The following is a 25195-nucleotide window of genomic DNA, read 5'->3' as shown; positions in this document are numbered from 1 at the left end:
ACCAGGCACCCCTTCACTTTTATTTTATTTTTTAAAAAGATTTTATTTATTTGACAAGAAAGAGACAGCAAGGGAGGGAACACAAGCAGGGGGAGTAGGAGAGGGAGAAGCAGGCTCCGGAGCCTGATGCGGGGCTCCATCCACCCTGGGATCATGACCTGAGCCAAAGGCAGATGCTAATGACTGAGCCACCCGGGCACGTCTTATTTTTATTTTTTAAAAGTGTATTTTTTAAAAAAGTAATCTCTACTCCCAATGTGGGGCTCGAACTCAGGAGACCCAGAGATCAAGAGTTACATGCTTCCCCGACTGAGCCAGTTAAGTGCCTAAGTTCATCACTTTCAGAAAGCACGCGGAAATGAGAATGCAGTATTTGCCGTTCTCTGTTTGGCTTATGTCCCTTGGCGTCAAGCCCTCACAGTCTCCGTTAACGTCGGCATGATACCCCGTCGCGTCCGTATACAGCTCATTTTCTTACCCCTCTGTTGGCCAGGGGGCACTGAAGTTTCGTCTGGGTCTTGGCTGCTGTGAGCCGTGCGGCCGGGGACTGGGGGTGTCCATCGCTCTCCAGGACCGGGATCCCGTCTCCTTCCGATATATTTGGTGATGTTGTACGGACTGGATTCCCGATTTATCACTGCTTTTATGATTCTCATTGTTTGTCTCCTGGTTATCAAGCTTAACCCGCACAACCTTGTCTTCCAGCTCTGAGGCTTTGGTCGTGATATTAAGCGAAGCTGTTGACCTTCGGGTCAGGCTTTCTGTGTTTTCTTCAGCTCGAGGAATAATTCCCAAGGGGATTCCTCTCATCATTGTTTGGAATAGCGAATAAGCGGAAAGGTTGGCAGCAGCCCAAGTGGTAGGCAGTACTGGGTGGATAGATAGACCATGTCCTGCCCATTCCTTGGGGGAGTGGGGATGATTCCAGAAGAAGGTAAGAAATGAGGACAAGGCCTGCCTTCAAGATCCATTTTCTAAGGGGGAAAAAAAAAAAAAGACCCATTTTCTTTTTCTTTTCTTTTCTTTTTTTTTTTTTAAGTGAAACCATCAAGATGCAGTCAACATACTTGGTATAAAACCTCTTGGGTAAAGAAATGGAAAAATAAGAATATGTAGTTGTATCTGCCTAAAGAATTCCAGAAGGGTACTCAGGAAGCTCAAATGTGGTTGGATTTGTAGACAGGGACGAGGTGTACACGTCCCTGAAGATGGGTGGGGAGAGGGAGGCAGGAGTAACTTTATTACTATTTGACATACATAGACACACACCCAAATACACCCATATATCTGTACATACGTAGTAAAATCAGAGTCCCATACTGCCTATTAAAATCGGTTTTAAAAGAAGTTATTTTCTGTTATTCCCAGCTCCTGCCATTTATAAAGTTTTTTGTTGTTGTTGTTTTTATTTTTTTAAAAAGATTTTATTTATTTATTTGACACTCAGAGATCACAAGTAGGCAGAGAGGCAGGCAGAGAGAGAGGAGGAAGCAGGCTCCCTGCCGAGCGATGCGGGGCTCGATCCCAGGACCCTGGGATCATGACCTGAGCCGAAGACAGAGGCTTTAACCCACTGAGCCACCCAGGCGCCCCTTTTGTTGTTGTCTTTTAAAGATTTTGTTATTAGAGAGTGCAAGCAAAAGCACCGGGAGTGAGAAGCAAAGCGAAAGGGAGAAGCAGACTCTTCGCCGAGCAGGGAGCCTGATGAGAGCTTGGATCCCAGGACCCTGGGATTACGACCTGAGCCACCAAAGGCAGATGCTGAACCGACTGAGCCACCCAGGTGCCCCTGCTTCTGCGATTTAGTGGTCTTTCCAAAGCACCTTCTCTGTGGGGGAGGCAGGGATTGTCTTTCAGAAAGTGGCCAAGGTGGGCAGAACCCCTGGTTCTGGCAGAGCAAGTGCTTTGGGGCCGAGTAAGTTCAGGGCTGGGCGAGGGCAGGATGACCCGGGGTATGGAGGCATAAAGGAGTGTTGGCCAACCCTTGCCTCCTGCCGACTCCGTCCGCTCTGCCTGCCGTATGCAGTACTGTGCACCCACTCCCTGTTGAAATGATAAGATTTTGCAGGTAACTCATGAAAATGTGGCCGGGACATCGGAGGAGGTGGATCTGGAACCGATCCCAGTACTAGCAGTGACATTTATTGAGCGCCTACTATATGCTCTGGCCTGTACTTAATTGCATGCTCGTTTGCTTCATTCTGTTGGTATCCCCCACTTTACAGCTGTGGAAACTGAGGCTTGGTTGTTGGCCCAGTGTTACGCGGTGAGAAGCTGACACTCTGCCTGTCTGATAAGGGGCGTGTTTGGGGAGTATGGATTATATACTTGATGAGGGGAGGGACTCTGGTTAATGGGGTTTCTCAGCCCCTGCACTGTTGCTCTTGAGGGCTGAGCACCTCCCCAGTGTGGGGCTGGCCTTGCATTAGAGATCAGCATCCCTGACTTCTGCCTGCAAAGTGCTCAGAGCGTAAGTTCCACCCCAGTAGTGACACCGGAAGTGTCTCCAGACATTGTCACGTGTGTGGCCTGCGAGAAAACTTGAGGCGAGTTTCCAGAGAACCACTCTCTGGAAGAAATGTCAGAAAAAGGCATGAAATCCATGGTCCCCACATCACTCAGAGTGAAAGTTACAAACGCCTGTAATGGCCTGTGAGTCCTGCATGGTCTGTCCCTCCCTGCCCCTTGCCTTCTCCCTGACTTCATTTCCCATTACTTTTGACACATATTGACCTCTCTGTTGTTGCTGCAAAGTACCAGATGTGTGCCTACCGCGGGACCTTGGCACTTGCTGTTTCCTGTGCGCCCCCCACCCCCCATGGCCTTTTGGCTTACTCCCTGGTTTCTTTAATGTGTTACTGAAATACACCTTCTCATCAAGGTCTTCCCAGTTCTCTGAGTCCTTTTATCATAACACACTTGCACACATACACAAACATATATGTGTGTGTATATTTATACATGTGTTGTGTATTTTTTTATATGTGTATATTTTTATCTCATTTACTCTGTGTCCTTTTTTTTTTTTTTTAAAGATTTTATTTATTTGACAGAGAGAGAGAGAGCACAAGAAAGCAGAGCAGCAGGCAGAGGGAGAGAGAGAAGCAGCCTCTCTGCTAAGCAGGGAGCCTGATGCGGGGCTCAATCCTAGGACCCTGGAATCATGACCGGAGCTGAAGCCGCTTAACCAACTGAGCCACCCACGCACCCCACTCTGTGTTCTCTTAAAAGGCTGTCAACTCCAGGAGCACAGGCCCTTTGCCCTGCTGTTCACAGCTGGGTCCTCAGCAGCCAGGAGCATCAGTAAACGGATGAATGCTGTCAGGCCTATTTACTGCTGTGTCCCCAGATCTGTTCCTCTGGCTGGCACATGCCTGCTGCCTCCCAGGTCCCTGGAATGGGACCAAATGGAGGATTTCTGAAGCTCCAGAGTATGATCGGAGGAGAGGAAGTGGCTGGGGACAAAATCAGCAGAAATAGTCAGGGCCAGATGGAGACTATGAGGGCAGGTGCGTGCTTTATAGGGAAGGGCCCGTCATGGGGACAGTCGGGGTCAAGGCAGGTCAGAGCAAGTTGCCTGCTGCTGTTGACATTTGGACACCTGTGACAGGCAGCCAGGCTCTGTTTTCTGCTTGGCTGTCAGTCCTTTCAAGACAGGAGTCCCGGCTTGGCAAGGAGCCCTTGTCCCTGTCTTTCTAAGATGCTCAGTTCTGCACCTTGAGGGTGGGGGGTGGGGGTCAGGGTTCAGTGAGGACTTGGGGCTCTTGCTTGCGCAGAGCCATGCCCTGCCTTCCTTGGGGGCTGGGGGTAAGGTCTGGATGTGGCCCTTCCACCCCCCCCCCCCCCTTAATGTTTCTGGGCTTTATTCTTAGCTCTGGTGAGTCAGAGGGCAAGGAAAGGCTACAGCTCAGCCCACAGCAGGCAGGGCCCATGGCAGCCCGCGTGATGTTGGCACCTGCTGCTGTCTGCCCACCCCCCCACCCCGGGCTGCACCAGCCTCTCGCGGTACAGCCTTAGACCTCCCAGTCTCTCTCAGGCTTGTGCTGGGGAAGCAGAGGCCCCATGCCGTCCGTGTAAACAAGATTAATGTCCAGAAGCCCAGCAGGCCCTGACCCAACGGACCTGACTACCGGCTTCCTCCAGCAGGCCCTGACCCAACGGGCCTGACTACCAGCTTCCTCCAGCAGGCCCTGACCCAACGGACCTGACTACCGGCTTCCTCGTGCTCTTTTTCTCTCCTTGCTTTGCTTCAGAGTTGTCTCTTGGCCAGGTGTCTCGCCCTTGGATCGGTTCTGGAGCCATGGAACATGGCTCTGTAGGCAAGCGTGACCTCACCTCTGCTCCTCAGAGAGGGGGCTCAGTGCTTGCTTATGTCCTGCTGATTTCCTTCTGTGCCTTTTTTTTTTTTTTTAAAGATTTTATTTATTTATTTGACAGAGAGATATCACAAGCAGATGGAGAGACAGGCAGAGAGAGAGAGAGAGAGGGAAGCAGGCTCCCTGCTGAGCAGAGAGCCCGATACGGGACTCGATCCCAGGACCCTGAGATGATGACCTGAGCCGAAGGCAGTGGCTTAACCCACTGAGCCACCCAGGCGCCCCTCCTTCTGTGCCTTTGCTAGGGCCCTGAAGCTGGCCTTATCTGTGTTTGAATCCAGGTCCCACCCATGTGCCTTCTGGAAAATCTTCTAACCTCTGTTTGCTTCTCTGTAAAATGGGATGCAGGACCTGCCTCATAGGGCATGGCTCCAATGATGAAACAGAGCGATGGACAGTAAAGCAGGAACACGGGCGCCTGGGTGGCTCAGTCGGATAAGCGTCCGACTCTATCCCAGCTCAGGTCTTGCTCTCAGGGTTGTGAGTTCAAGCCATCATTCTGGAGGATGTGGAGCCTACTTAAAAAAATAAAATAAACTTATTTATTTATTTATTTAATAAGTTAAATAAATAAAACTGTCTGTGGTTTGTACGGACTTCTGTCCTATTAGTGCTCTGATCAGCCCAAGCTGTGGCCCTGTGGGTTTGCCCTGGCTTCATGGCTGGCCTGCTCTATACCCCCGTGGACCCCAGCCCATGCTGCCCAGAGCTGATGAGGCATCTCCGTGCAAGCTAAGCCCTTGACCTTGTTTGTGGTCTGTGCTGCAGGTTCCATTATTAGATCTATTTGCAGATGAAGGAGCCCAGGGCCAGAGAGGTTAGCTAACTTCCTGAAGGTCAAGGGGCAAAAGTAAGTGTCGGTGTCTGGATCCAAACTCAGGCCCTTCAATTCCAGGGTCCCTAGTCTTTGTTACTCCTGCTTGGAGTCATCTTACTTATTTTGCATTTTTGGACAGGTGGATACCCACGTGGCGTCTTGTCCCCATGCCTTTGCCCCTGCCGCCCCTCTGCCTTGGACATGCTCTGCTCCCTGCCTCTCGCCCTGATCTTTGTTTACCTGGCTGTTTCTGATGCTTGCACTCTTCCCTGCTGAAGTGTCACCTTCCTCGCCCTCGCCTTGCCACTCGCTGTCCCAGCACCCTTTCCTTTCCTGTATAGGGAACATTGCTCTTTGCGGTTACGTGTTGTGACCTTCTGTGTTTAGTGTGAGTCTCAAGGGGGCTGGACTGGGTCTGATTTATCCCCATAACCCCTGGATTAGTCCAGAGCTTGGCACAGAGTAGGTACTCAATAAGTACTCTGTTATGTGATGGAAAGAAGGAATGAATGAATGAATGAAACTAACCAACCAACTGACCAACCCTGTGTTTTAGTGATTGGTTTCTTGGCTGGGAACTGAACCCAGAACCCTCTGGGTCATATCGTTTAACCCTGCTGATTTTTCTTAACAGCTGGGTTCTAGAACTAGTCTCATTTCACAGATCAAGAAACTGAGGCCTGGTGAGGCCATTGCTTTAGGGTGGTAGGGGCAATTTTTGCCTCCCCGGGGGATATTTGGCAGTGCGTAGTGACGTTTTTTGGTTGTCACAGCTGCCTGTGTTTGCTGCTTGCAAGTGATGGGACCTAAGTTGCTGTGAAACGGGTTTATAGCCCCTGTCTCCTTGTTTGCGAGGATTAAATGGGACGTGTGCTTTCTGGTATCTCTTGGATACAGGTTAGGGACGCTATTGAACATCCCTTGATGCACAGGATAGCCCCCCAAATCAAAGAATTTCCTGGTCCCAAATACCAGCAGTGCTAAGGGCAAGAAACCCTGCTTTCAGGTGAGAGGTCGAAACCAGAACGCACACCCTCCATCCTTGTTTCTTAACCCTCCCCTTGCACGGCGCACGTTGGGAAGGCGGGTGGGGGCAGCTGTATCATATTTCCACATCTGGGTCAGAACGTTGCTTCTCCGTTCTGCACAGATGAGCTTGGCCTCCCTAAGGCCTGAGGACATTTAGTGGATGCCCTGCCTCAAAGAATGTTGCCTTCCCAGTTGCCTCAGGCTGGGTGGTGAGACTGTGGACCTTGAAAATCCCGTAGAGTTCCAAGCACCTGGCCAAGGTGGTACAGCCTGGATGTTAGGGCTCACTGTCGGACTCTGTGGGTTCAAGGCCTGGCTCTGCCTCCTTCCAGCTCTGTGGCCTTCAGCAAGTTCCATAATCTCTCTGGGCCTCAGAGTCCCCCCTGTCCAAAAAGGGAGAGTTCGAATAGTCTCGATCTGGTAGGGGTTTGGATGGACTCACGCTTGGTGAACACTTAGCACTGTGCAGGACATTTCAGCTCTTGGTCGCCCAGTAAATACGTGCTTTCTTTTTGTTCCCAGCTCAGCATCTTAGAAATGTCTACCCTCAAATCCCTGCTGTTGCTGTTTATTTATTCAAAGTGCGAATTCCTTTTGTTATTATTAGTTTAGAGGTAATACATGCAGCGTGAAAAATCCAAACAGTGCTAAAGATAATAGAACAAAATGAGCAGTGTCTTCTCAGCAGCTACAGCTCTGGCCCCCTGGAGATAGTCCCTGTTAGCTTTTTTTTTTTTTTTTTTTTTAAATCCTTCTAAGAAAATTTCCTTGCCTGCAGAAGCATCTCTATACCCTTTCACGCTTGTTTTAAATGGGAACAGTAGTACATGCATGTGGTTTTAAAACAAGCAAACAGAACATATCTCTTAAGAATACAGAGGCATCACACTTGCATTCAAATTCCTGGCTACCCATGCGCCTTGCCGGTTATATGACATGGCCTCCATTTCTGTTATCTGTAAAATGGGTTGCATTCTAGGGCCTGCCTCCCAGAGTTGTTAGTGGGGATTAAATGTGATCTAAAGCACTTAATTCAGTCCTGGCACAGGCCACTAAGAACCTCCATAAGCCCTTGGTCTTTTTGTTTCTGTTGGTGGAGGACGGTGCTGCGTCATTTCTTACCGGCATGTGTTTGCTTAGCTATCATCGTGGCCCGGAGCTCTTTTCTGTAATAGCACCCAGCCCCCACCATTATTCTCTGCCCCTATGTGCTATTCTTTAGGGCATGTGCTGCCACTGGACGTGCATATAGCTGTTCATTTATCTATTTATTATTTGCACGTTTTAATAGAACGATCTTCTGAGAGTAGAAACTTGACCTCCGGACGTTATTGGAACACAGTAGTCTCCTGATACATAATTGTCCACTGAGTGGTAGAAAGCCACCTGTTATGAGTTCCTGAGGTGATCACATCGGGGAGAGGACCTTCACGCCCCATTGGAATGCCAAGTTCAAAGTAGGTCCTTGTAACTAAATAGGTCAGAGCAACCCTTACTCCCAGATGCGAGTGACCCAGATTCGTCATCGCCTACCCTGGCTGTTGTTGGCCTTTTGCATGCCGTCCTCTCTCGAACCACCTCTCCTGTCCCGAGGTCAGACCGTGGGGCCCTGAGCAGGGCTGTTGCCCTCGGCCCTGCAGCCCCTGGCCTGGTGTCCCTCTAGAGTTGTGTGGACCAGGCTGGAGCGGCAGGCTATGGGGGGAAGCCCCGCGGGGCCCCCGCCGAGGAGATACCCCAGTATACAGTTCTTCAGTGACCAGCTCGATGGTGCTGGGAGGGCTGGTCAGCATCAGGACCCCTCCTTGTGGGGCTTGGCGGCCCTGGGGTTGTTTCTGGACCTGATCCAGCCCAGGGCACCTGTGGTTCCTGTGGAAGAGCCATCGAATGGAGCTGAGGAGGGACCCCAGTTAATGTGAGGGCACGTGTGGGCAGAATAATGGCCCCTCCACGGGTGCCCCTGGCCTGGTCCCCAGAACCCACAAATATGGGATGTTGCACAGCAGAGGAGAATGAAGATGGCAGATGGAAATAAGGCTGTTCATCATAGTCGACCTTGAGATGGGAGGCGTCCTGGGTTATCTGGGTGGGTCCAGGTGTCACGGGGTCTTTGTCAGCAGAAGAGGGAGACAGCAGGAGTGCAAATGAGAAGTGTCAGCCTGAGTAGCACTTGGTCTGATGCTCTCGGCTCTGAAGATGGCAGAAGGGGCCATGATCCAAGGAATGTGGACTACTTCTAGAATCTGGAAGAGGCAAAGGAATGGGTCCTGCCTTAGAGACTCCCAGCAGAATGCAGCATGGCCCACACCTTGATTGTAATCCTCTGAGACCCCTTTCAGATTCGTGACCTCTACAACTGTGTGATTCAACAAGTATGTTACCGTAAGCCACCAAGGTGGTGATCTGTAACAGCAGCCATAGGCAGTGGGTACAGGGAATGGGTTCTGAGCTCGGTGATGACTGGGAGACTCACGTTTTCCTCTTGACCCAGATTTTTCATGGGCACAGGCACAGCTCCAGAAGGCCCAGCTAAAATTCCCATGTTCCGCATCATGAGGAGCCAGCACGGGGGATGCGGTGGGGACTACTCAGGAGTCAGGCTTCCTAAGTTTGCGTTCTAGCCTCTTCACATACAAGCTGGGTGACCTGTGACACCTTGTCTTCCCTGTCTCCCATTTCTTCAAATAGCAAAGCACCATCAAAATAAAACCTCCCTTTTAGGTAGTCATGGGGGTTAAATGAATTAATTCACTTTGAATGCATAGAAATAGTGCCTGGCACATAGCTTACTTAATGCTAAGTGGTATCACTATTAACATTATCAATATAAGATCATCATCTTTTTTTTTTTTTTTTAAGATTTTGTTTATTTATTTGAGAGAGAGAGAGAGAGAGCAAGCATGAGAGGAGAGGGGTCAGCGGGAGAAGGATACTCCTGCTGAATAGGGAGCCTGATGTGGGGCTCGATCCCCGGACTCCAGGATCATGACCTGAGCTGAAGGCAGTCACTTAACCAACTGAGCTACCCAGGTGTCCAATGTAAGATCATCATCTTAAGAAGTACAATGGTATAGACTTCGTTTATTTTTATTACTGACAATACTCCTTTATTGAGTGTGTGGGCCCCTGTGTATATGTAATTTTATTTAATCTTTGGAATAGCTGTAGGAGATATGTATTCTCAGCCTTAGAGATGAGGTTCGGAGAGGTTATGTAACTTGACTAAGGTGACAGCAAATAGAGAAGAAAACTGGGTCTAGGAGACAAGGGGATAGATAGTCTTTTTGGGAAATGGGGTAGGGTGGTGGGAAAGGAGAATATGAAAAGTGGGGAACATAAGGAAAAAAGTAGGCCCTTAAAAAGTCAGCTGAAAAGGTTGTATATAATGGTAATATTTATATGGGTTTTTGGGTCCCCTGGAGAAGGAGATGGTAGTAGCCCCATTTTGCTGGTAGGCTGTTTGGGCCCCAGAGAAGATCAGAGATTTTACCCAGAAGTATGCTCCTGGTAATGGTACAAAACCTCAATTCATGCATGTCAAATTCAGAATCAATTTATGTGAAAGTTCACCCAGTGGATCAGAATTTGTATTATTAGAATACTTTATATTATATTATATTGTGAGAGCTAATGGCATTTTAAACTTGTGTAAACAATTAAGTGAATTTATTGGAGAGGGCCAGCGAGAAGGAGGACTGCAGGTTAAGTTTGATCCAGCAGCACCCCCTTACTCCACTGGCCTCACATGGCACCAAGCACAAGTTTCTTTCATCTCCACCTTTTATAATGTCCATTTCATTCTCAGCTCTCCACAGAAGTGACACTCACCACCCCCTGCCAACCACCCCCTGCCAACTTTTGCCGCTTCCCTTATAAATAGCAGAGACACCTGTAAAATCCCACATCCTCACCCTGCCTCACTGGGGACAAGAGAGTAGTTTCCTTGATATGAGGGTTGATGTGGATCAAGATGTCTTAGTTCCTAGTGCCTCACTTTCATCATCTGTGAAATGGGCATAGCAGCAGTGCCTCTCCTTGTGAGGATTTAGGCACATGCCTGGTACATCGGTGCTCAGACTGTGCTAGTTGTCATTTTTCTGCCCTGAGAGAGAGGGATGTGAGATGACAGTGCTCTGTAAAAATGTTGTGAACTCCTAGAACTTGTGGGTCAAGCAGCCTTGGAGTTGTGCCCCCCACCGCCATCCTCGAGTGTTAGGGCTGGGGGAGGGGGGCAATCACATAAAAGGGTGATGAAGCTGTCTAGATGTCCTGTCCAGAGAAGCCTGGGTTGGGGGAGCCAGCGATGCACTTTTGTATTGAGATTTTCTCAGGCCGGGTTCCCCACGGTGCAGTGGCTAGGTTAGCACAGTTTTCTGGACTCGCTTCTCCCTGGGTTGAATTTTGTCACAGGTATTAGGTTAATGGCCGCTCCGATAGCAGAGTCCAAGAGCTTGATTTCTGGAGCTGCCCAGATCAGAGAGAGAGCTGCTGGAAGGAAGAGCAGGGTAGCTGTCTGCCCCCTGGGGTCGCGAGCAGTGAGTGGCCCTCAGACTCTCCGTGAATCTTCGACCTTCCTTAAGCCTTCCCCTCGCCTTCCGCATTTGCTGTTTCCTGCCAAAACCCCAAACAGCGGGGTCACACTGCTGCTCTCCAGGGGTGGCCAAGGGGATCTTCCTGCACAGAAGGTTCCTTACAGTCCCAGCCGGTGAGGGTGAGGGACACACCGGAGGCCCCGAGGCTGTTGTTTTCACTCCGGTGACCGTTGTCAGGGCCCTCTTTGGCAGGGTGGGGGCAGGGGGCATACAGCCGTGAAATTTCATACTCACAAGCGGATTTCCCCTTCTCACGTGCCCCCCTTCTCCCCTCCCCATCTTCCCCGGGCTCCTCCCAGGGCCCGCGTGTGGCTTGGAGCAGGAAGCTGCCTTCTGAAGGGCTGGCGCCAGCCTTCGCTGAGCTGAGCATTTCTCCTTGCCAGGAGTTCCGTGTCCTTAGGTGCTCCCCGGTTTCCTCTTGCTTCCTTCCTAACTCGAGCATCTCCCTGCCCTCTGAGCCTCCCACGTCTGGGCTGCACTGGTGGCAGTGGCGGGGATTTTGGCGAAATCTTGGCATCTGCTGCTCGCAGTCACCTCTTGTCTCTAGAGTGTGCCGGTCCTGGGCGATGCCCCCGTCACACAGTGTGCCCTTTGCTACTGGCTGTAACCACTCCAGGGTTTTCCTGACCACTTTCCTGGGGAGGAGACTGAGCCTGGAGAAGGGAAGTGACCCGCACAGGTTCACCTGAGGTTAGGGCCCAATTTCAGTCTGCGTCCGCTTGACCAGGGCGTCTGAGGTCCTAGCCAGGCTCTACCTGGATGGACTGTTTTGTTTTTTTAGATTTTATTTAATTACTTGGTAGAAAGAGAGAGAGAGAGCAAGCGCGAGCAGGGGTAGGAGCAGAGGGAGAAGCAAACTCCTTGCTGAACAGGGGGCCTGATGTGGGGCTCGATCCCAGGACCCCGGGATGGTGACCTGAGCTGAAGGCAGATGCCTAATGACTGACCCACTCAGGTGCCCTGGATTGTTATTTTTTTTTTCAAAGCAAAGTAGGAAATAATGTGGGGGAGGGGAGATGAGGTGAGGTGAGGCATGGCCAGAGCCATTTACTCCGGAACTTCTGGGTACCTGCCAGATGAGGAGGATAGGTGTCAAGAGTAAAGTACACATGGCCCTGGCACTGAGTTCCTTGCATGGTCCTTGTAGGACAGAGGTAGTGGCAAGGAAGAAAAGCATTGCAAAGACTGGGGGACGGACCCGATGATTTGGGGAGGGTGGAGGAAAGCTTCCTAAAGAAGATACCCAAGTTGGGTTTTGAAGGATGTATAGGAGTTTGTTAGAGTGGACAGACACTGTAGGGAGAGCATGTAGCAGGAGGTATCCCAAAGAAGCATTCATTTGACCAGCAGCTAGGGAGTGCCTTGAAAGCAGGAACCACTGCCCTCCCCAATCTCCAGTGCCTTGAGCAATCCCTGACCCATGTGTGGTAAATGTTCCTTTGAGTGAATGCCTGAGTTGGCCCACTGGGGAACAGGGTGGGAGAAGTTGTAGGAGAAACAGACAGGGCTCAGATGTGGAAGACCTCAGGAGACACAGCAAGGATCACCTTTTGAAGGTGATAGGGAACCATCCGAGGTTGTGTTACCCAAAGGAGAGGGGACAATCTGATCTGTCCCATCTCTTAACACAAATATTTAAATCTGTGGCTTTTCCTCTGAGCAGGAAAAAAATCTTATTGCTTTTAAACATATGGAAAGCTCTCCCATTTCCCTCATGATAAAGGGAAAAGGAATTTAAGCTACAGTGAGCTGTTTTCCACTACCACGTCTGTAGAGATCAAAAAGCTTGTAAAACATGGTGTTCTGGAAGGAGTCTTCCTTGTACCTTGTTTGGTGGAGCATGAACTGATAACCCCCGTGGAGGGCAGTGTTAGTCTCAGTTTTAGATGTATGCACCTTTTGTACCAGCCGGTTCACTTCTAGAAAGTCATCTTTTAACTCTGTTTGCCTGTGTGTGAAATGAGGCATTTCCCGGTTATTAGTTCATTGCTGCGTGGTTCCTCTGTTAGAACAACCCAGTGCCCTTGTCAGCAGGAGGCTGGTCAAATAAAGTCAGGTCCATCAAAAAGTGAATACCAAGTACCTGAAATAAAGAATGAGGAAACCCTTCCTTTGTGGTGTGGGGTGACCTTTAAGACCTGTTATTAAGAGAAAAAAGCTGAGCGCCTGGCTGGCTCAGTTGAAAGAGCGAGTGACTCTTGATCTTAGGGCTGTGAGTTCGGCCCCCCCAATCTGGTGTAGAGATTATGTAAATAAATAAACGAAAACAAAAAAAGAAAAAGCAAGGTGTAGAACAGTGTGAGGAGTATGCTTCCTTCCATTTGAGAACAGAAAATAGGTATTTTTGTTAAAATATATACACATAAATTATTTTCTAGAAGGACACATGAGAAACCAGTAATGGGTGCTGCTAGAGACGGGGCCCTGGGGGGTTAGGGCCAGGGATGGGAAGATGCCTTGTCCCTTTTACCTTTGTTTGAAAGAAAATACCATTAAGGTCTCAAGAATAAACAGCTGTTACTGAAAAAATTGGTTTCTAATACTGTGTTTAAAAAAAAAAAAAAAGGCAACGTATAGCACAGACTATGTATTATACTTTTTGGGAAAACAAAATCGATACACTTTATCTGGATGATATTTGGAAGAGTGCACAAGATGTTAACAGTAGTTTTGCCTATGGGGATGGGATGCGGGGCTGAAAATTCAGAGGGAGACTTATTTTTTGCCGTATGTGTGCCATTTTGTGTAGTTTGAAAAAATTTTAACACATAAAATGTGTGGCCTGTTAAAAGTAAATTTGGATGTATGAGTGCTTGGGGGGTCGGGTACGTGGGTGGGTAGATGGATGGATTATTTTGTCCATAGGTGGGTAGATGGATGGGTGAGTTGGTTCACAGATGGGTAGATCTTGGGTGGGTAGATGCATGTGTGGGAAGAGGTGGGTGGATAGATAGATGGGTAGATGGATGGATGAGTTGGTGCGTGGGTCGGTAGATGGATGGGTTGGCGCGTGGGTCGGTAGACGGATGGGTTGGCGCGTGGGTCGGTAGACGGATGGGTTGGCGCGTGGGTCGGTAGACGGATGGGTTGGCGCGTGGGTCGGTAGACGGATGGGTTGGCGCGTGGGTCAGTAGACGGATGGGTTGGTGCGTGGGTGGTTAGACGGATGGGTTGGTGCGTGGATGGGTGGGTAGATGGATGGGTTGGTGCGTGGGTGGGGTAGATGGATGGGTGAGTTGGTTCATAGATGGGTAGGTACTGGGTGGGTGGGTCGGTAGACGGATGGGTTGGTGCGTGGGTGGTTAGACGGATGGGTTGGTGCGTGGATGGGTGGGTAGATGGATGGGTTGGTGCGTGGGTGGGGTAGATGGATGGGTGAGTTGGTTCATAGATGGGTAGGTACTGAGTGGGTAGGTAGATAGATGGGTAGATGGATGGATGAATTGGTGTGTGGGTCGGTAGATGGATGGGTTGGTGTGTGTGTGGGTCAGTAGATGGATGGGTTGGTGTGTGGGTTGGTAGATGGATGGTTTGGTGTGTGGGTGGGTAGGTGGGTGGATGAGTTGATGCATGGATGGGTAGATACATGAGTGGTGCGTGGGTGGGTGGATACACAGATGCATAGATGAATGGGAAGAGAGTGGGTGGTAGATAGATGTGTAGGTGGGTGGATGGGTGGGTGAGCAGGTAGATACATGTCTATGGATGCGCATATGGATGTCCACATAAGTGAGATAACTTTGGCTGTCGTCGGGGAGGACTGAATGGGGCCAGGAGGTCTGGAAACAGGGAATGGTTAGGAAATTATTGTCATAGTCCAGGCAAGGAATGATTGGGGCAAGCTTCAGGTTATAGAAATGTGTCACGCACGAAGCAAGCTGCTGGTGTACATAACTGCATGTATTAAGGCCCAGCATTGTTTTTACTAGAAGGGCAAATTCCTTTGGAATGAGATTTTTCTGGCAGCTGCTCAGAAACGGTTCTGTATATAATAACCACCAACGGTTTAATCCCCTTTTCCACCATCACCTTAAGAATTAGAAGTGATGCGGAATCAGTTAAGATAATCACTCTTTGATATAAATCACACTTAAACTCTTACTCACAAGACGGTCTTCCAAATGTCCAAATCCACAGAGGCATGACCTTTGTCCTTTTTTAGGGTTTCTTTGTGTCTAGAAGTTTCCCAGCTAATCCCTCTGTGTGCGTTGACCTTTTAAAGTTTATTTTTCAATGATTTCTTGTTCTTGGTTCTGGAGAAATAACTGTTTATATCACAGAATAATTACACCTCTGAAGAACCAGTTTGGGTAGCCGGTAAAGACCCACTCGCTCACTCACTCTTTTTTAAAGTCAGATCCTTTTGTGTTTGTTTGTTTGTTTTTTGTTTTTAAAGATTTTATTTATTTATTTGACAGATCATAAGTAGGCAGAGAGGCAGGCAGAGAGAGAGGAGGAAGCAGGCTCCCTGCTGAGCAGAGAGCCCAACCGGTGCTCAAACCCAGGACTCTGGGATCATGACCTGAGCTGAAGGCAGAGGCTTTAACCCACTGAGCCACCCAGGTGCCCAAAGTCAGATCCTTTCTTTTCTAACCATCTTAATAACCGTTTTGAAGTGTACCCTCCAAGAGTGTTAAGTATATTTACATGGTTGTGCATAACTAGGTCTCTGTTCTGAGAAGCTCAGAGCTTGTATCTTTTATCAGATTATCAGATGTGTTTTTTAAGTGAAATGATCTTTTTGTTCTGTTACCTTTTCTTCAACGGTCTTGAATGTGGCTTGAACGCTTAATATAACACCATAAGGTTCTGGGTTCCTTGGAGTTCCTTGGTGGTCTCACTTACTGATCAGGCTGCAGGGACCAGACATAGCTGGAGTTTTCTGGAGGGCGCACTGACCCGTGGTGGGGAGAAAATGCTAGGAGGGAGGTAGGGGGCCTAGGGCCTGGGGCCAGCTAGAGCACACGGGGCCTGTCCTGAGATGGGCTGTTCCCCAGCTCCTGCGGATGGTTTTGAGGTGGGAACTTGGGCCTGATGCTGTCAGATTTTTCTGATTTTCTTTTAAAGATTTTATTTATTTATTTGTCAGAGAGAGCACAATCAAGGGGAGGGGCAGGCAGAGGGAGACACAGGCTTTCCACTGAGCAGGGATCCCCATGCGGGACTCGATACCAGGATTCTGGGATCGTGACCTGAGCCAAAGGTAGATGCATAACTGACTGAGCCATGCAGGCCCCCAGGCTCCCTCTTTTGTATGATGCTGGAACTTGCCCCAGTTCCCTGGACCTGTGTATTCTCTGAGACAATACCTGCCTTCATGCCTTATTTTTGTTTCACAGTCTTTCTGACTGCTGATCTCTCCAGTTTGCATGTTCTTCCTAAGAGGCCCTCGGGTGTAGGGTCTTGTCTATTTTCTGAAACCCCATCGTATCGTGGTTTTGATGTCCACATGGACGCCTCTCCCTCCTCGGTGCCGCCTGTTGACCCTGAACCTGTTTCTGTCCTCAGGCGTGGGATGTCACGTGGAACACCAGCAACCCCGACTTCACCAAGTGCTTTCAGAACACGTTCCTCGTGTGGGTGCCTTGCTCCTACCTCTGGCTCTGCTTCCCCTTCTACTTCCTCTATCTCTCACACCATGACCGGGGCTACATTCAGATGACCTATCTCAACAAAACCAAAACTGTAAGTCACTTGGGGTTTCATTGTGGTTGGGGAGGCGGGGTGTGCTTGAGTTGGGGACTGGTGGTTGGTGAAGACTGACGTAGTTCTTCTACTTAACCACGTTCCTTTTTCTAGAAGACAGACTTTTGATGGGGTGGGTGAAGGCCGAGGCTCTGGGTTCAGACATGGGTGCAGACGCGGGCTCTGCCTCTTGCTAGCTCTACGACCTTGAGCACGTGTTGACTTCCCTGAGCCCCGCCTTCCCCATCGTTACAGTGAGCATGAGAGGCTCGACCTCAAGATTACCAGGAAATAATCGGGAGGTCTTCCTATCTGAGCTGAGGGTTTCTTTTCTTTCTTTCTTTCTTTTTTTTTTTTTTTTTAAAGATTTTATTTATTTATTTGACAGACATCACAAGGAGGCAGAGAGAGAGGGAGGCAGGCTCCCTGCTGAGCAGAGAGCCCGAATGCGGGGCTCAATCTCAGGACCCTTGAGATCACGACCTGGCTGAAGGCAGAGGCTTTAACCCACTGAGCCACGCAGGCGCCCGAGCGTTTCTTTTTTATTTCCAAAACAAAAACAAAACCAAAAATGGTTTACCTTGAAACCATTTCAAACTTCTGGAAAGAGTGTCAGGGAAAATCCCAGGAACTCCCCCCACCAACCCTGAATACCCATTATTCACAGTCACCAAATTCTAACATTTTGCCACACTTTTTTGCGATCGGCTCTTCTTCTCTCCATACACATGTATGATTTATTTTTTCTGAATCATTTGAGAACCGGTAGCGTCTGTGCTATCTTTACTCGGTTTTTCCAGCATGTCTTTTCTCAAAACAGGGACATTCTCTTACACAGTTACTAAATTCAGGCAATTTAACATGGACACAATACTTTAAAAAAAAAATCTGTCCGTATTTTGCAATTTTGTCCCTCGTTCTAGTCCTGTCCTTTCTTAGTACGGCTCCCCCAAGCCCATTCAAGACCCAGTCTAGATTCATGCAGTGTTTTTATTTATTTATTTATTTTTTAAAGACTTTATTTATTTATTAGAGAGAGAGCAAGAGGGAGAGAGAATCTGAAGCAGACTTCACGCTGAGTGCAGAGCCCAGTGTGGGGCTCAGTCTCTCCACCCTGAGATCATGACCGGAGCCAAAACCACGAGTTGGATGCTTAACAGATGGAGCCACGCAGGCGCCCCTCATGTGGCGCTTTTAGTCATGGTGTCTCTTGGGTTTTTCTTTAATCTGGAACAACACATCACCTTCCTTTGACACTGACCTATTGAAAGAGCCTGGGCTGGTTCTAGACTGAGTTCCTCAGCTCGAGTCTGCATGATGTGTCCTCAGGACGTGGGTCACGCCATGTCCAGCTGGAAAACATCGGAAGCGGGGTTGTGTCCCTCGGGGGTGTTACAGCTGGGGGCTGTGGTGGTTATCCACTCCAGATTGAGAGGGTTCATTTTGATCGCTGGTCAAAGTATTGCCTGGTTTCTCCAGTTGTACAGGGGCCGTGTCTCCCCTTCGAGAATAAGCGTTCTCTGGGAAGACGTGTGGAGAGCAGTCCCGTGTCATGTTCCTCATTCCGCTTTTTCTTCTCCACTTAGCATATATCTCACTTCATTTGTACAGCCACGTTTCCCAAGACAGGAAAACTTGAATGTGTTTTTACTGAAGCCGCCCCTTTGCCTAAGGTACCCCCATCCAAACGTGTCTCATTCATACCACACAAAATGCTAATGATTTCTCTATGGTGTCTAGATCTAATGTCTTCCTCTCAGACCTTTGGGAGCACTTTGTACTTTTTTGGCAGAGCAACATCTCCCTTTAAAATGTAGAACAGATTTTACAAAGAAACCAACGAAAAGCTTTGCTCAGAAAGCCTCCAGTAGCTTCTCACCATGGGGAATAAAATCCTTACCATGGCCCAGGCTGATCTGGCCCCAGGTCCTCCCCAGCCATCTCCCACACTCAGCGCTCATTCCACAGCAGCCATAAATCTGTCACACATGTTCTCTACCTCAGGGCCTTTGCACTTGTTGATCCTCAGAACTGATTTGTTCTTGCCCTCAAATATCCACATTTGGCACCTTAGCTGTATGTCACCCGATTGCATAGGGCCCTCCCTGACCACCCTGTGTTACCTGTTGTCTTTCTTCTCCTGTTTCTTATCACCCTCTGGTATCATATTATATATTTTTCAGTTTGCTTCTTGCCCACTATTTCCTCATTAGAATTTCCGCTCCATGAAGGCAGGGACCTTTGTCAGTCTTGTTCATTGTTGTATCCTTCCCACTTTGGAAATAAGATGGCCCACAGTGGGTCCTCAGTGACTGTTGTGGAATGAGTGCTTGTAGTGTGAGGTGCCTTAGGCAGGTATGCGGGGTGGCAGATGGAGTTAAGCTGTAGACTGGGCTCTTGAATTTTCCGGGTATGGGAAGAACAGTGACCAAATAGTCACACCCTAGGTGCGAGAGGGCATCATACACTGGTTATAGACTTGTGTGTGATGACCCAGAGGGTGGCTCCCCCTGCCTAGGACTTGTCCATGCTCCAGAGGCCATGTGCTGTATCTAAGGACCGCAGCTGATAGTTTCGAGGTTGGCTCAAGGCTGAGCTTTTTGCAGGGGGGCTGGGGAAAGTTCCAGTGTCTTCTGTTGTAAGACATATGTATCCTTCTCTTCCAGGCCTTGGGATTTTTGCTGTGGATCGTCTGCTGGGCAGACCTCTTCTACTCTTTCTGGGAAAGAAGTTGGGGCAAATTCCTGGCCCCAGTGTTTCTGGTCAGCCCAACCCTCTTGGGCATCACTATGGTAAGTCAGAGCTAGCTATCTGCCAGGCACTGTGGAGGCCAAAACTAGCAGCCAGAGTGTAGAAATTAGAAGATCTCACAATAAAAATCCAAAAATCTGATTTCTCTTGAAAAAGCCAAAGGTGGCAACACCAGCCCCATAGTTTTCTGGGGCAATAGTCAGCCGGAGCTGAGAGACGAAGTGTAGCCTTGAAGGGGGCTATGTGCTGTGCACTTGGCCCCAGTCCTCACCGTGCCCTGTTGCCTTCCTTGCCCCTGGGGCTGAAAGGTGGCTGCCATCTTTGGTTGTGCCTGCTGTGTTCTATTCTCGTACTGCCTCGGTTGGCTGTTTATGTTAATGGTGTGGGACCTAATGGCCCCTTGAATTTTCAGCTTCTGGCTTATGGGGTGGGATGCCAAGCCAAATAAGAAACTACCCTGCCCCACGGGGGTCCATTATTTCATGGGAAACACAGCCAGAGTAACTGCTTTCTTATAAGCTGACACATTTTAAGTCCTTAATATGTGCCTGGCACCATTTTTGGTGGTTTACATTTCCTGAAATTAGAAATCAGAATTCATCTGTTCTTAGAACAGTCTTGTCCCCCTTTGGCAGGGGAGGAGACGAAGGCTCCTACAGAGACGTTGAATGTCCTCAGGGTCACACAGCTGAGCAGGGGGCAGTCCCTGTAGAGGCCCTCGTGCTACAGTGATGGGCTCTGAATTCACGGCCCTTCCTGCTTATGGACCCCATACCTGGGTCCTCGGAGGCGCCTGGAAGGTTCTTGGCGAGCCCAGGCCTTGTGAGTTTGAGAATGAGGAGGGAAGCGACTTCGGGGCAGGATGTTTTGAGCTGGGAGAGTAGTGCGTCCAAGGAAGGGCTGGAGGCTGGGGTTGAAGGAGTGGCCACCTGTGAAGCAGGACTGTGGACTGGGGCTTCAGGGTGTGGACAGCAGAGCTGACGGAGATGGGAAGGGAGCCAGATTGTGGAGGGCTGTGCATCTTTTCGTTTTTATTTATTTTGAAGGTTTTATTTGGGAGAGAGGAGAACACAAGTAAGGGGAGCGGCAGGCAGGGGGAGAAGCAGGCTCTCCGCTGAGCGGGGAGCCCAATACAGGGGACTCGATCCTAGGACCCTGGGATCATGACCTGAGCTGAAGGCAGAGGCTTAACCGACTGAGCCCTCCCCAGGCACCCTGTGGATGGTGCATCTTTCTTGCACTCGTTAACAGTCCTGATCCCTTTACATATTAACTCACGTAGGGATTTTTGCTCATTATTCCTGCGTTCATAGATAAGCACATTGAGGCACAGAGAAGTGAAGGAACTGACCCAAGGTCACACAACCAGTTTGTGGTAGGACCGGGTTCACACCCCAGTGCCTACTCCACTGTCGGTGGGGTTCTTTGCCAATACCTGGCACTCCCCGTGGGCTTTGTTCACCTCTGTGTCCCCATAGCCGGGCACCATGCCTAGCGTGCCATAAGCACTTCATAAATATGTCAAGGGTGTTAGGAAACGGAGAGCTTGACTTTCCTGGCCTGAACGTTTGGGCAAGAAGGTGTAAAGGTAAACTAGTTTTGGCTGGAGAGGCTCATACTCCCCAATTTTTTCTGTTCCTGGTCTTCTGATTCTTTGTTGACTAGTATGTCTGTGATGCTGGGTTCACAGGTGTGGATGGGCTGAGGGTCACCGGGCTTTATGCTGTTTGAGGCTCTGAGCTGGCTAAGAGGTGACCTGGTCTGTGAGATCCTCAGAGTCTCTCCTCCCCTGTGGGCTCCATGGCAGGGTAAAGGAACAGCCCTGCTGTTCGTGCTACAGTGAGAGTCTGTCTACATCTCTGGGGGCAGGATTATGGGGTGAGAGCAGTCCACAGATATATTTGTATTTTTACAAATATATTGTATTTTTACAAATATACATACTTTTACTGTATGCTAGGCATTGGAGTTATGACAGACACAGTCCCTGTTCTCGTGGAGCCTATGCCTGATTGTGCAAACAGATACTCAACGAATGATTCCCCCCAAAGGCACAAAGTGTTTGCTCTTGTGCAAAGTGTCATAGGGGTGAAGTTTGGTGAATGTGTTTGGTCTGGGGGCTAGGGAAGAAGGGGTGATGGAGCTGAGGCTGAGCGGTGAGCAAGATGTTAAAAAGTTGAAGAGGCTGGGGGCAGAGGACTGTCCAGTTGGTGAGAAAAGCATGTGCAAAAGTCCTGGGGTCAGAGAAATTGAAGGGGTTGGCCTGTGTGGCTGCGGGAGAGGGATTAAGGAGAAGCGGGGAGTGGGGATGGCAAGAAAGGCAGAGGGCTGACCCCGCAGGACCTGGAGCTTCAGGGTGAATGGGTTTGGTTTTGTTCTGCTTTCCCAAACTTGGGTTCTAAAGCTTTTTTTGTGCCATGGGCCCTTTTCTCCTTTGCCAGTCAGGTCTGAGGATTACGTTCCTCACATAAATACAAAGGCTCACAAGGAGACGAATCACACACACACATCATATGTGAAGATTTTGTGATTACGTCTGTTTGTTTACTTGAGGCATAATTTAAATATAGTAAAATTCACTTTTTTAACAAAATGAAAGTTCATGAGTTGTGATAAACCCACATTGTCATGTAACTACCAGCTCCTCGGTTGGTTGAGATCTAGGACAGCCCCATCGCCCTAAAAAAGTTCCCTCGGGCTTGCCCCTGCTTTGTGGTCAGCCCCTCCCTCCACACCCCCGTCCCCTGGCAACCACGGGTGTGTTTTCTGCCCCATCACTTTGCCTTCTCCAGAATGTCACGTGAACGCACCGTGCTGGCTGGGGGCTGTGTGCGGCTGACTTCTCAGACCGGCAGTTCAGCCGCCTTGGCGAGTGTCCAAGTTTTAAGTTGCTCCGTGTGTTTGATGGTGTGGTTTTGCCCCACGTCGTTTTTTCCATCGTCCAGTTGCAGGGCCCTGGGTTTGGGAAACGAACTGTACTTAAACACAGTTAGCAAAAGATTAAAAAACAAAATAAAAATATACGTACATTTCGTATGAAGACCTACGAGGGGGTAGGCTGCCCCTGTAATTTTCAAGTCGTGATGCGATCGTGGGAGAGAGCTTCAGCTATGTGTTTGCAGGCACGATTTTTAGTGACAGAGCCCCAGCTCCTGCTCATGCCGTGCGGCGTGTTGCCTCCACTCAGTGACCGGCCGTGCTGATTTGCGGGAACTTGAAGATGTGATTGTTTTTCCATCCAAGTTCATGGACCTCTGGGTTCCAGCTGCAGCCTGTCCTTGGACCCCACGTTAAAAACCCCAGTCCTAAAGGGAGGTGTTTGGAGCAAGGGTGTGGCATGCCTGGTTCTGTGCTTTGAAAAGCTGAGTGTGGCCTCTGAGTGGAGAGTGGATTGGATTGTTGGGGTTGTGGGGTGGGGGGGTGCCCACAGGGTCACCCAGCACGAGGGGAGAGGGCTGGGCCCAGGGGAGCAGTGGGTGAACTGAGGACCAGCCCTGGTGGCAGAGCCAGTATGAGTTGCTGACGCATTCAATGTGGCGAGGGAGGGAGATGGGGCCCCCCAGGGAGGATGAATGCGGACAGACAGACGGATGTGCTTCTGGGGAGTAAAGGCAGGTGTCATGGGTGACCTCTAGCTCCTCAGAAGCCTGGCTCATGACCGGCTTGGGGGATGGGCCTCGGGAGGCCAGTTCTGCTTCTCGAGGGAATGACTGTGGCCTTTCTCCTAATTTTGAGAAAAAGCGGTCTTACCGCTTATGTTCTCTCCCTGATCGTTAAGTCATCTAAGACGTGGAGTAATAGCCTCAGGTATCAGGAATGAAATAAAACCCCAGCCTCCCCTGCCCGCCGTCATTCTAACCAAGTCCCCTGCAGATGAGGTGTATAGGTGGAGGCAGATGATGAAACCTTCATCCCCTTAGGAAGGAGCGCAGTCCTCACTGTTCCCCAAGGGAGGACAATGAGTCTGTCAGGACTGGGACTTCAGCATAGGTCTGTCCACCTGTAAAGCAAGGGTCGGCCCACTGCCTGTTTTTTAAATAAAGTTTTATGGGCACTCAGCAGTGCCCATTCATTCCGGAAAAAGTGTACCTCTCTCTTGTAAACTGAGCTGCTCCCCGCCTTCGCCATCCTATCCTGGATCTACACACGGTGTCCCGAGATTCCCGCCGCTGTCACACGAGGGGCTGTGGTCCTCTCTCTCTTGCAGGTGAGGCAGCAGAGGCTCCGAGGACATCAATGGCATTTCCAGGGTCCTCAGCAAGGCGAGAGCAGGGCTGGTACCAGAGCCGGGTCCTCGCCGGGCTGCTTTTGGGCACCACTGAGCTGAGGGCAGCCGTACTCCAGGACTGCCGTCTGCCGGGACGGTGGGGTCCTGAGCCCTGGTCTTCTGACAACTCCCTTGTATGCTTCTCTCCTGCAGCTGCTTGCTACCTTTTTAATTCAACTCGAGAGAAGGAAAGGAGTCCAGTCCTCAGGGATCATGCTCACTTTCTGGGCTGTAGCCCTACTGTGTGCCCTTGCCATCTTCAGATCCAAAATCATGGCTGCCTTAAAAGAGGTAAGTGGTTGGGGCACCTGGGTGGCTCAGTGGGTTAAAGCCTCTGCCTTCGGCTCAGGTCATGATCCCAGGGTCCTGGGATCGAGCCCCACTTCAGGCTCTCTGCTCAGCGGGGAGCCTGCTTCCTGCTTCCCTTCCTCTCTCTCTGCCTGCCTCTCTGCCTACTTGTGATCTCTCTCTGTCAAATAAATAAAATTAAAAAAAAAAAAAAAAAAAAAGAGGTAAGTGGTGGCCTTATTCCACATCTTCCCGCAGCAGGCCCCTTGGAAGAGATGTTTGCTCCTTCCAGCTTAGGTGGAAATCACATGTTGCCATGGGAACCAGAGGATGGGTGCTACCTGGGCCCAGCTTCTTTACCAGGGATTTCCCCAGCTCATCCTGCCTTTGTTCTAGAACTTTATTTCCTTAGGGCCCTACTTAATCTGTTAGCTTCAGGGGCCCGTGTGGGTTCTCCAGGGGTTGGGAGCCACAGACAAATGCTCACCACCCTCTGAGCCTCTGTTCTCAGTAAACCGCAAGGCAGGTTCCCTCTCGATGCCGTCAGTCTGGAACGGAGCTCAGTGCGGAGTGGTATTTGCAGAGCGTCTGTCCCCCTGCCCCGCCATGGGGCCCAATACCTGTCCCCGTGTTACCTCGGTGCCATCAGCTAACACTCCGGCTAAGAAGTGGTTCTAGTTGGCTGTCGTACGCCACTCCTGGGAAGCCAGAAGGGCGTGCTTTATCAGCCGCTACCCTGCTGTCCTCCGCCACCTTCGAGCTCCTCGGTCACTGAACGTTGATTAAGCACCTGCAGTGTTCGGGACAGACCATCTTTAGCACTGAGGGCAGCTGACATTTCTTGAGGTCATGTTGCCAAGGTGCCAGGCAGGGACGAAGTTTTTTTTTTTGTTTTTTTTTTTAATTTCTTTTTCATGAATAATCCTATTAACTGCTCGGAATTACTCCTACGGGGTTTCTGAGCCTCGGCGCTAACTGATATTTTGGGCTGGAGATGTCTTTGTTGTGAGGGGCTCTCCTGACCTTTGTAGGTTGTTTGCGGTGGGGTGGGGTGGCATCCCTGGCCTCCATCCACTGGGTGCCAGGAGCAGCCCCCAAGTCAACGGTGAGCAAGAGCATCCCCGGCAACTACCAGGTGTTCCCTGGGAGGTGACTCCCCCCTCCTCCCCACCCCAATTGAGAACCGCCCATCCATTTTTAGAAATCAAAGTGCAGAAAGGTTGAGAGAGTTGGTAGCATCTGGGGGCCAGTACAAGGAGACCCAGGCTCTGACTATGGGCATGCTTCACTCCCACTCTGGAGCCTCCCTTCAGCACGTTGGCTGGCCTCACCCGGCATCGGGGACCGCACCGTGGTGTAACCGCTTTTCTCCTGCTGGGGGATGTGGCTCAGG

The 25195-nt window shown here is 49.9% G+C and overlaps 1 protein-coding gene across 1 annotated transcript in view; it reads left to right on the top strand.

The window, feature by feature from the left end:
• Window positions 1-25195, top strand: part of ABCC1 (ATP binding cassette subfamily C member 1) — a 127052-nt gene that overhangs the window by 23221 nt on the left and 78636 nt on the right. The window contains exons 2-4 of the mRNA XM_032326777.1: window positions 16320-16496; window positions 19163-19288; window positions 23668-23805. Coding sequence (XP_032182668.1) covers window positions 16320-16496; window positions 19163-19288; window positions 23668-23805 — 441 coding nt within the window. The remainder of the gene's footprint in view (window positions 1-16319; window positions 16497-19162; window positions 19289-23667; window positions 23806-25195) is intronic.

The sequence above is a fragment of the Mustela erminea genome, chromosome 20, assembly GCF_009829155.1.
Source record: "Mustela erminea isolate mMusErm1 chromosome 20, mMusErm1.Pri, whole genome shotgun sequence".
Taxonomy (NCBI): domain Eukaryota; kingdom Metazoa; phylum Chordata; class Mammalia; order Carnivora; family Mustelidae; genus Mustela; species Mustela erminea.
Note: the sequence above shows the minus strand (reverse complement) of the source record. Positions and strands in the feature narration are given on the sequence as shown.